General features: G+C 42.7%; 1 protein-coding gene across 1 annotated transcript in view; it reads left to right on the forward strand.

Annotated features, from left to right (window-relative positions):
* The window catches only part of LOC127423326 (transient receptor potential cation channel subfamily M member 4-like), a 61,479-nt gene that overhangs the window by 39,180 nt on the left and 9,960 nt on the right, over window positions 1–12,339 (forward strand). The window contains exons 20-23 of the mRNA XM_051667524.1: window positions 6,665–6,780; window positions 10,881–11,013; window positions 11,578–11,752; window positions 11,866–12,031. Of these exons, the coding sequence (XP_051523484.1) occupies window positions 6,665–6,780; window positions 10,881–11,013; window positions 11,578–11,752; window positions 11,866–12,031 (590 nt within the window). The remainder of the gene's footprint in view (window positions 1–6,664; window positions 6,781–10,880; window positions 11,014–11,577; window positions 11,753–11,865; window positions 12,032–12,339) is intronic.

Here is a 12,339-nt window from a genome sequence, read left to right on the forward strand (position 1 = left end):
AGCATTCTGCATGCCTAGGTGCTTCATTTTATACACCTGTGGCCATGGAAGTGATTGGAACACCTGAATTCAATTATTTGGATGGGTGAGCGAATACTTTTGGCAGTATAGTGTATAAAAGGAGCTGGTATGCAACCATTCATTCAGGTTTTGTGCTGAGGAGCCGAGACAAGGTCCCGGCCATTTCAGCGGGTAGTCCAGCGTTGTGGCAGGAGGGACACAACGTCTCATTACCTCCATCAGGGAACGGAGGTTACGAATGTAACCAGGACGTTCCCTATCTGTCACTCACACAACGTTGTGTCGATGTAGTGACACTAGGGGTCACTATACGAAACGTCACAACTGGCTGAACTGTGTTACGTGAACTGGGGGTGTGTGATGGGCAGACCACTGTGTGCCTTGTAGCCAGTGCACCAGGCCGACACGTAACCTCCCTCAATGCTGTTATGAGTGTCGAATGGCCCTTCAGGGACAAGTCGACTGCCCAAAAGATAGAGACAGGCTAGCCCAGTCTCTTATCCTCTCTTTTTTTCTGGGGCCACCATGTCTATGTCGGGGGGCTGTCACTCCCAAGGGGAAGACACCGCGGGGGGGTATTTTGAGTGGAAATATGTCACATGGTCTTGCCGAGCTTTGTCTGAAGTATGTCATGTGGAGAAGTCCCATGATAGGTCCTACCCTATGGGGGAGGAGTTTCTACAAACATGGTGAATGGGGCAGAGGGGCCCAAGGAAGACGCAGTTTACCAACAGGGAAACGAATTAGCGGAAGATATATGTCGCATGGGGTTACCTATGGGGAACCAACACATGCGGAGCACCTACCCCAGTACAGGGCTTAGTTAGCACATGTACTGAGCCGGCAGCGAGTTTCTTCACAAACTCGTCTGCCACAGGGCTCGGAGGAAGTCATCCAGGGAACACAGTTTGTGAACACTACTGGGAGTCAACAGCACATGTCTTCAGCTCAGGGGAGGTGAAAGGCGCAATGTGCAAGTGATACACCCAGCCAGCTGTCCCGGACTTATCTGCTTGTGCCTGCCACTACATGGGACGAAACCGGTTCCACCCGGAGATTGTAGAACCTCGCAAAGGTGTTGGGTGTTGCCCAGCCCGCTGCTCTGCAAATGTCTGTTAGAGAGGCACCACTGGTCAAGGCCCAGGAGGTCGCCACACTCCTGGTAGAATGGGCTCGTAGCGTCCTGAGCGTGATATGCCATTGCTATGGTGTCAATGACCCAGTGGGCGATCCTCTGCTTGGAGACAATGCTTCCTTTCCGCTGTCCACCAAAGCAGACAAAGAGCTGCTCAGAGATCCTAAAGCTCTGCGTGCGATCCATATAGATGTGTAAAGCAAGCACCGGACACAGCAATGTCAGGGCTGGGTCTGCCTCCTCCTGGGGCAGCACTTGCAGGTTCACCACCTGATCCCTAAAAGGGGTCGTGGGAACCTTGGGCACATAGCCCGGTCAGGGTCTCAGGATCATGTGAGAGTAGCCTGGACCGAACTCCAGGCATGTTTCGCTGACAGAGGATGCTTGCAGATCTCCTACCCTCTTGATGGAAGTGAGCGCAGTCAGGAGGGCAGTCTTCAAAGAGAGTGCCTTAAGCTCAGCTGACTGCAGGGGCTCAAAGGGGGCTCCCTGTAGACCCTGAAGAACTACAGAGAGATCCCATGAGAGAATGAGGCGCGGTCTGAAAGGATTCAACCTCCTGGCGCCTCTCAGGAACCTGATGATCAGGTCTTGCTTCCCTAAGGACTTACCATCCACTGTGTCATGGTGTGCTCCTATAGCGGCTATATACTCCTTCAAGGTGGAGGGGGACAGCCGCCCTTCCAACCTCTCCTGCAGGAAGGAAAGCACCGATCCGACTGCGCATCTCTGGGTGTCTTCACGTCGGGAAAAACACCACTTAGCGAACAGATGCCACTTCAAGGCATACAGTCGCCTCGTAGAGGGGGCCCTAGCCTGAGTGATCGTGTCTACCACTGCGGGTGATAGGCCACTTAAGTCTTCCGCGTCCTGTCCAGGGCCAGACATGGAGATTCCAGAGGTCTGGTCGCGGGTGCCAGAGATTCCAGAGGTCCTTCCTCAGGGGAATTCACCGGGGGGCTGTCGTGAGGTCCGAGAACCATGTCTGGGTGGGCCAGTAGGGTGCTACCAGGACGATCTGCTCCTCGTCCTCCCTGACCTTGCACAGGGTCTGTGCAAGTAGGCTCACTGGGGGAAACACATATTTGCATAGTCCAGGGGGCCAGCTGTGTGTCAGCGCATCTATACCGAGAGGTGCCTCAGTCAGGGCGTACCAGAGCGGGCAGCGGGAGGATTCTTGGGAAGCAAACAAGTCTACATGTGCCTGCCCGAATCGACTCCAAATCGGGAACGCCTGCCCGTAGAAATATGAGGTCGGTCCAAGGGCTGAAGAGGCGGTGACAGACTGGCGTGATGGCCACGCGATGTGTCCCACGGCACCATGCCTATCTCTGGACTTGAGTCTGGAGCCAGTGCTGAAGCAGTCTCGTATACATCAACCCGAGCAGAGTGGCCACTGCTGAGGATGCCATATGCTCCAGGACCTCTGAAACAGTTTTAGTGGAACCGCTGTCTTCTGTCTGATCGCCTTCAAACAGGTCAGCACCAACTGTGCGTGGCAGGATGTGTCGGATAGCTTCCGTCTGCTGCTTCACCGCCGAGAACTGCTGGGCAAAGTCCTTGATGGTGTTGCTGAACAGGCCAACCTGGGAAATGGGGGCGCCAAGGAACCGTGCCTTGTCAGCCTCTCCCATCTCGACCAGGTTGAGCCAAAGGTGGTGCTCCTGGACCACCAAGGTGGACATCGCCTGCCTGAGAAACCGCACCATGACCATCGTCGCCCAGAGGGCGAGGTCGGTCACCAAGCGCAGCTCCTGCATCAATCCCGGGGCAGAACTACCCTCATGCAATTCCTTTAGCGCCTTGGCTTAGTGGGCTTGCAGGAGAGCCATGGCGTGCAGGGTGGAGGCGGCTTGTCCAGCAGCACCATAGACCTTGGCCATCAGGGACGACATAAACCTACAGGCCTTGGACGGGAGCTTTGGGCACCCACGCCAGGTGGCGGCGCTCTGCGGGCATAGTGCACCGCGAGCGCCTTATCCACCGGGGGGATCGCCGAATAGCCCTTGGGGCCTATCGAGGGTAGTGAGAATGGGGGAACTGAAAGATCGGGACTGGGCAGTAAATGGTGCCTCCCATGACCTTATCAGCTCCTCGAGCCACGAGGGTTCAGGGGAGAGCGGAGGGTTCCATTCTAGCCCGACGCTTGTGGCTGCCCGGGAAAGCATGTCTGTCATCTCCGCATCAGCCTGTGACTGGGCGACCATACCCGAGGGGGGGAGCCCAGCTGAGGATTCCACATCCGACTGGACGAGCCCGCTCTCCGATGCTGCGCTCAACAGCTCATCACCTTTGCGGGCTCCGAACAAGAGGTCGAACTCGCCGTGAGACGAGCTGGCGGACTCATCCGGAAGCCCGATCGGGGCAGACGAGCGTGCTGGGGAATGGGAGGTCCATGGGGGGATACCCGGTGGAGGTGGTCCCATTGGGGTCCCCAAATTGCCCCCAGTGCTAGCCGCGCTGGCCTCATACTTGTAGGTAGAAGGACCGAGGTGGGGAGCCGCTGGGGTGACTTGCTTTCTTACGAAGGCAAGCCACGACCGCAACGTTGCCATGGTCATGTTCTCGCAATGAGTACATGATCCATCCATGAATGCTGTCTCCGCGTGGGTAGCGCCCAGACATGAAAGACAGCGATCGTGACCGTCAGAAGGCGAGAGATAACGACTGCAACCAGGAATAACACACAAACGGAAGGGCATCTTTAAAAAGACGTTCCGTATGTGCCGCTCTTTTAGAGAAATATACTCTTTTTAGAATATACTCTGCCGAATTTATTTCTGCCGAAGTGCCCTGGGGCGTTCTCTGCAGTGCACCAGTGCAGAGGGGGAGAAGCCACTGAAATGCACCGTCAGATCCAGCAGAGGTGAATGAACAGCCGTAATAATTCAGCTCAGTGAGCATCGACCGTTCGCCTCCAAAGAGAAAATCTGAATGAGTGGTTGCATACCAGCTCCTTTTATACCCATATATTCGGGGGAGTGGTATGCAAATACCACTCGCCAGTTTTCATTGGCCTTTTTTCAAAGACCAGAAGTGTTTCGGGCTCCCAAGAGTGACCCCTAGTGTCACTACGTCGACACAACGTAGAGTGAGTGACAGATAGGGAACATACATTTTTCCCTTTGTGATTTAAAGGAATAGTACTCTACAAAATAAAAATTGTCATCATTCACTCACCCTCATGCCATTTAACTTTCTTCTGTGGAAGACACACACACACACACACACACACACACACACACACACAAAATACTGATTGGGGAATCTGGGCTGTCGAGTTAAAAAAATCAAAGTTTCAGATAGTGGTTTCAAACTTGCCATGTCACGATCTGTCATGTAACATGAAGTTGTCAATAGTCGCTTTTCCACATAAAGCCTTTTCCAGAAAATTACCTGCAATTTTCAGTTTACAGGTTATGTGTGAACACAGGACATGCTGATGGAAGACGGAGATTATTCAGTTACTCTGGAGTCAAAAAAATGTCATCAAACTGGAAAAATAGTGAAATTATTCCATTTAGTCAGAGGATATAAAAAATATTTGATGTTTTAGAGCCGACTATAGAAGAAATATCGTAGAGTATGATGCTCCATGACTCAAATCTGAAGTCAAATGTTAAGCAGCCAATAAAAAGCGACCGTGCGCGGACACAAAACTGGACCATGAACAAATGTAGATGGCAAACAAGCGCTCAAAGTGGAACAAATATTTAACGCCACTTGCATCCGACTTAAGTCGCAGTCTCCATCTTTCCTCCCAAGACAGCACCCAAATGAGCTCTGCCCATTTCTTTTGAGACTCTGAACAGAGAAACAGCAACAATAATGGCAGTGCTCCCTTACATCCATGTTTGATTACATCTGTCATGCGTCTCCTAGAATGGGAGTATGTGTTTTCACATGAGTTTGTGATCAGATCAACATGACAGCCAGAGTGATCATCAGTCGTTTAGTGTGTGATGCCCAGTTATTGTCTTTAGACATTTACATTGTCGGTAAGTGTGTGATACCTAGTATTTTTAGATTCTGTTCATATTTTAGAAGTGGTGTAGTGTAATTCAGCCTAAAAATGCTTCTCTTCATCCGAGTGGATGAAGAAATTTGTCAACTGATAAAAACCTAACTACATCTCAAGAGTTTAATAGCATTTTGGAGCTTATGTATGAATGTTAGCAAAACGGAAAAAAGACGGAAACCATTGCATGTGTGAATAGTAGACGTGGTACATTTACCAGTAAAAGCATTTCAACAGTGTTAATGCAATTTACTAGGTTGCATGTGTCAAAAGGGCTAATGTCAAGACATGTTGCATCTCAAGGTGGTGCATTTAACCTCCTGAGACCCAAGGATTGCTGTGTATATTTTCCATTTCCCTTTTTGATTTGTAACTAGTAGCACCTAATAAACATGTAAAAAAAAAAGAGCAAATAGTTTCACTTAAATAGATGTCCACATATGTGGACAGTGGGACTATGTTGTGAAATTTTAAATAATACCAAGCTATAGAAAGTCAGGTCTTTTTTTAAAACAAACTGATCAAACACTCCCTTGCTCCCTATTTAGTGAATGACTTAACCTCCAGTGTGCTTTCTGTCTGCACTGGCCTCAGAACAGTTTGAAATGCACCTTATTTTCATCCTAACTCCATGTAAATCCTCTAAAGGCAAAAATGTTTTCACAATGTGAAAATTTCACATTTTAAAATGGCATATCGGTTTAAACTAGAGACTAATCTTTTGACTCAAACAGGTTTCAATGTAAAAAACTTAATTAGGTTTCTTACCAGATTAAGTTTTGTTGGCGTTTCTCCCAAAGACAAACTGCGCTGTGATCGGCACCATGTTGTTTGGTCACATGACAAAGTTGAAACCTTTCCTGAGAGCCCAGAGTCTTCTGAACTAAGGTCAGTCAGTTTAAATGAAATGAAATTATGCATACAACGAAGCCAAAATACAATGTCCACGCATGTGTACGCATGTGTATGCGGGGTTGCACAACGTTAAATGGATGCGGGCAGCAGAGGGCAACATTTTCAGTGAATAATGTCTGTTTGCCACATAAAAACCTATTGTATGGCCTCAGAAAGCTTGGAATATAGCGCACAAGTTGTGTGAACTACAGTTATGAATCTTTTCTGGTACTTTTTGTCATTTTGGAGCTCAACAACTCAGATTCCCATTCAGTCTCATTATATGGAAAAGAGTGGTCAGTACAGTACACTTCTTCAACATTTCTTCTTCTGTGTGCCACAGAAGACAGAAAGTGAAATAACATGACAGTTAGTATATTATGACCAAAAAAAAAAAAAAAGAAAACTTAAGTTCACAAAAGTTACATGCATCAAAATATTTCAATATCAAAATGTGCATAGTGTGTGTAAAGATTAGTGCAGGAGTGTAAATCTCTCAAACAACAGTTTTCAATCAAACACAGATTATGGTAATTAGACACTTGTGATAGACGTGTAAGGTTAATAACCCATTAATTGTCTTCTTTTACTCACAGACATTTATTGTGGGCAGTAAGACTGTTGGTCAGAGGTTGATGCTGTATGTTCAGGATGTGTGGAATAAGTTTGATGTCCTTGCCATCTCCCTCTTCATCGCTGGTATGTTCTGCAGGTAATGGCTCTTTACAGTAAGTCCTGTATCTCTGAATGGAATTAGGAGAACATTTCCACTAGGGGACAATTCTCTATATGTATACAATGAATATGGTGAATCACTAGCCACATATAGCTGTGGGGAGATCAGTGAGGAAAACTGAGTTTTAGTGTTTGCATCAGACTTTTTTTTTCGTGTTTGATGCAAACACTAAAACTCCATTTTCCTCACTGATCTCCCCACAGCTATATGTGCCTTTATCTAATTTAATAGTTCTATATAAGTTATTTATAGTTATTTTAATATTAATTAAACTAATAGTTATTTAGTGTAATATCAGCATCAGCATTTGGTATGTCTCCCCATTTTCTTTAATGACAGCATGAACTCGAGCTAGTATGAACTCCACAAGTTTGTGGAAAACCTAATGATTCATGTCATCCAGCATGATTTGAAAATGTTAAAAAGAACATCTTGACATGAACATGGTCAATATCACATATTTGTTTATATGTTATATTCATATATTATGTTCATATATTTTTCAATATCCTAAAACCTTTTGTTTATTTCCAGGTTTTTATTAGTTTTTTTTTACATCCCATATTTTGAATTTGGAGTTTTGAGTCCAAAAGAACTGTTGTTGTATTACACGTGAGAAAAGTCATATGAGTTTGGATTGGCATAAGGGAAGGAAGATGATGACAGAATTTGTTTTGTTTAGAGCAAGTTATCATCGGGTCAATCCATCTGAAGTGGTTCAATAATTGTAAAGTTGGTTGCTTGACCATTTTTAATTTTCCAATTTTATTTTTAAGTGATTACCTCTAGAGGATAGTGGATTTTACCAATACCGATAACTAAGTTGGGCAGTACCTGCCGATAACCGATTAATCAACCGATAGTTTTTAAAATTGATACTGAATGAAAAAATAACACTCAAAGTAAAATAGTGCTGAACTTTATTACAAAAATAAATATTACTGACTGAACCATGAAAAGGTATTGTACTTTTTTAAATGAAATTAATATATAGACATGAATATAATACTAATATTCGAATTTTAAAGTTTCATAATATTTTTAAGCTTCATAATAACAGAGAAATACCACATTGTTTTTTATTCAGTACAGTTGAATGTAGAGTAGCAATATTCACAGATAGCAATGGTATCCAGCTGAACTTGGTGGTGAAGCGGCTCAGACTATGAGCCCAGGCCAGGAGCTGTTCAAACAGGTGGAACCGAACCCGAGGATCTCGAGACACACATTTCCAAGTTGAACATCTTTCCTGACATAGCATTTAAACAACTCATTGCTTAATCTGAGAAATGCTTATAAGAGAGCAAGATGCAATGGCCAAAGAACTCCACCAACTGTACGGGGCTGTTCACAACGAATGCTTTTGCAACCATCCATTTGTTTTTCTATGTAAACGCACACGAACACGAACGTCTTTGTTTATTCAGCATCTAGTGCAGGATCGCTGTTTTTTAGATGAGGTGTCTAATTAAAAAGAACTTTAAAAGCATATTGAGACAAAACTCTATTTGTTGCACTGCATCTAGCCTTTTATAGCGCAAGAATGTGATCGATCTGAAGTCATCATATTACAGTGAGGATACATTTTTTTAATTGAAATTAGATGCGTTTCTGATTTGTTTAAACGTTTCTCTTGGCTGCATGAAGATATTAATTTGCTTTCTCATGTCACTAACTTTAAATATGTAACTTAGCTGGCTAACGAATGCATAAACGTGACCAGCTGGATATAAACTAATGCAAATAGATGGTAATAGATGGTAACAATCATGACATTTAAACATTTGGGTTGGACTTGCGTGTATTTTTGTCACATTGTTCTAACTGCTTGAGGTTAGCTTTAATGTTAGTGTCCTCTCAGCCTTGTCAGCAAACATACTGCTCTTCTGTACTAATACAGCATCTAGTCAGCAAATTAATTACTTTATAATGATATGACAGCGTGTACTGTAGTGTACATACCTTTTCGTTTTTGATGTTTTAAATCCGCATCTGAAGTGTTCCCCTCCATGCAGTGTGTAGTCTCGCATCAAAACAAACACCACAAGGCATCAGTGAAGTGATAGTTTTTATTTCTCCTCTAGAGGCCGCTCTCATACTGTATAGCGACAGCGGACCCTTCACAGCTGCTCCAGCACCAGATGCAACAGGGAAAAACTATCAGTGTGGATTTTTGCCAGAAATCTGTTATCGGTGCCGATTAATCGGCAAATCTGATATATCAGTCGACCTCTAATTACCTCTATGTATTGGTATTGCAAAACCACCAGTTTTTTATTTTTATATTTAAAATAACTTGGTTTAACCACGGTGGCCATCTTTGTGTCATGGCGCACAACATATTTTGATTATACAGATGTTTACGGAAACCTCAATATCTCATCTCAGGGTGGTCCTAGCTCCTTGGAATGAAAACTGATTTCTAGAGCACATTACAAGGTACAGTACATGTGTCACGAATCCCACCTCTGTAGTTCCTCCCGCTCACCACCAGAGGGCTCTATCACCTGAGTATTGACTCTAACTCTCCGGACTCCATTTCCCATAATCCCCGTACCTGGCACTGATTACCTCCTCACCTGTTGCCTATCTACTCAGCTATTTAAGACTCACTCTCTGTCTATGAGAAGTCTTGATTTGCCCTGGCTGACATTTCTGAGCATTATCTGTATTTACTGGCTAACCTGTGTATGATCCTGGACTGTTTACCCTGTTTTGCCCTTTGCTGCCTGCCTACTGTTACTGCTTTGTTTACCTGGATATTACCTGTGATTACCTGCCGCCTGCCCTGACCTCTTGCCTGTTTTGTGACTATCTCTCTGATTTACCTTGGATACTACTATTGCTGGTGATTTATCCTTGCCTGTCTATATTACTACGTTTACTGTTAATAAAGCTGCACATGGATCCCAGCTCCGCTGACTCATCATTACAACATGTCCATATATAAACATTTTGCACACTCTTGTTCCTTAGACTTAGAATTTAAGTCCTAATGTAATGATCAAGATCGAGGAAAGTTCCACTTTTACTGACAATTTATAATGGAAAGGGTTCGAGTCTCAGTTCTAAATGTTTTTAGGGGATACCTAGGTAAGTATAGTGTTTGAGACTTCTCTTAATTTGTATTTTTTTATGGGGTCGAAAAAGTGGAATTTTTCATTTTCGGATTGATTATCTCTTGTGTGGGACCAGATAGGAACCTGAAATTTTCAAAGATATAAGTCCTCTATAGTAGCATTCTTCTGTAAAAATGTTGAGTTTGAGATTCCACTGGTTACAGAGCTAGGGCTAGTATAAATATGTGGAAAAGCCTATTTTATTAATGCATTTTGAGAAATGAACAGATGTATTATAAGCATAACAAATAATAAAAATGAACAGTATTTTACACTACTTATGTTTATGATTGACATACCACAATTGCAAGCTACATGTTTGATTAGAAGCTGTGAGATTTCCTCACTCAATCTCTCGGAAATATTGTGAGGGGTCAAATCCTCACCCCTGTTTGTATGTGTTCCTCTTTTGCAATGAGAGGATTAAGGGGGTTACATAAATCTATGTCAATCACTCAAAAAAAAAAAAAAAAAAAAAAAAAAACAATTAGGAAAATTAAAAATGGTAAAGCAACCTATGTTGGACCACTTAAGATGGATTAACCCCATCAGAAGGTATGAATTGAGTGGACTGACCAAATTTAGACATGTAAATGTCAAAATCTTGTGATGCTTTCTGACAGTCTTTTAGACAAACATTTTTTTTTTTTTTTTTTTTTTACATTTTTTAACTTATAATAATCAAGTAACTTAATCATAAAAGATGTAAATTATGAAACATTTTTGGAAGTTATATTCAAAAATCTGAAGGGGCATGTTTGAATAGGCATGATGCTTCTGATTTCCTCTCTAATTTTTTATTTAATCAAAAACATGTGATTCAGTCTTCTCAAAAATAGCTATTGTTGGTGCAGGTGTCACAATTTAGCAGTTTTTAATCAAACCTTAGTGGTAAGCATTCTTCTACATTTTTGTGGCCTGGATTCATGTGCGTATGTGTAAATGTGTCTGTCTCAGGATGTTCAGTTGGTCATTCAACATGGGACGTGGCATATTGTGCATGGACTACATGGTCTTCACACTCCGACTCATTCACATTTTCACCATTCACAAACAGCTGGGCCCGAAAATCATCATATTGGGCAAAATGGTGAGGTGACCAACTTCAGTGAACTGAAAGATTGTTGCATAGTTGATAAATAAATGGGGGATAAATGTTAAAATACACAGTGTCGAAAGTATAACCACAACTTAAACATTATACAGTATGTGATTGCATGAGACTAGTGTGATGAAAATAGTTTACTGTCCTTGTCTGTGCAAAATTATATGTAATTTTCAACTCGCGTAACAGCAGTTAACCTGATAACCTGCGCACAACTTGAGTTGCACATTTCTGCATTATTTTCTAAATTAATTTCTGTGGCAATTGGCAGCAGGTCACATAAGCTTTTGATGGAGCTTAGCTTGTTTTAAACTCCCCAAAATTCCTTTAATCTGAAATAATCTTAATGATAAAGTTTCACTGGGGGTTAGTGAATTTCTATCATTACTTGTGTTCAATGAAAAAAGAAGGACCGTAGAAATCAGCCAAATATCAGTCAAAATAAATAAATAATAAAAAAGAAATGTTTTTTTTTCACTGGAATTATTTTATAATCAAGTATCATTTCTCTTGTCTTCCTGTTTCGGGGTAAATTTTCTTGAACAACAGATGAAGGATGCATTTTTCTTCTTATTCTTTCTGGCGGTGTGGCTGTGTGCTTATGGAGTGGCCAATCAGGCTCTACTGTACACATATGATCCGAGACCTGATAGGGTGTTTCGACGGGTGTTGTACAGACCATATTTGCATATATTTGGACAGATTCCTGTGGAGGAAATAGACAGTATGTTCACTTCTGACCATGAATACTAAGAATATTTTGCAGCGTTTTTGTTGGCATACACTGACTCAGTTGTTTTTCTCTGTGTGTGTGTGTGTGTGTGTGTGTGTGTTAAGCTGGTAAATCCTGGGATAGGGACTGCACAGATAATCTGACACTGGTTAATGAAGGAGAAGAGCCATGTAGAGATACCAGCCACAACTGGCTTGTGGTCATTTTGCTGGTTATCTTCCTACTGGTCACCAACATCTTACTTGTCAACCTGCTCATTGCCACATTCAGGTATTCATCTGTCTGTTTATCCATTCCAACTGTTTAGCCAGTGTTCTACACAGCAAAAATCATTTTCTTCTTAATCAGTGTGTTTAAAGTTAAGTTGCTTGACAGTTTACAGTTTAAGACTTTGAAATAAATCTTATATATATATTTTTAAATTTATGCTTAAAATAACATAAAATTGCAAAGTGGGGTAAGAAAAACAAACTTAATTCAAGATATATTCTCTGAAAAAAAGTTTTATTTTCAAGCAAATGTATTTTGCTTAAGGGATGATGAAAATGATTTTTGTTTTGCTGTGTATTCATCCATCC

This window comes from Myxocyprinus asiaticus, chromosome 32 (genome assembly GCF_019703515.2).
Source record: "Myxocyprinus asiaticus isolate MX2 ecotype Aquarium Trade chromosome 32, UBuf_Myxa_2, whole genome shotgun sequence".
Classification (NCBI taxonomy): domain Eukaryota; kingdom Metazoa; phylum Chordata; class Actinopteri; order Cypriniformes; family Catostomidae; genus Myxocyprinus; species Myxocyprinus asiaticus.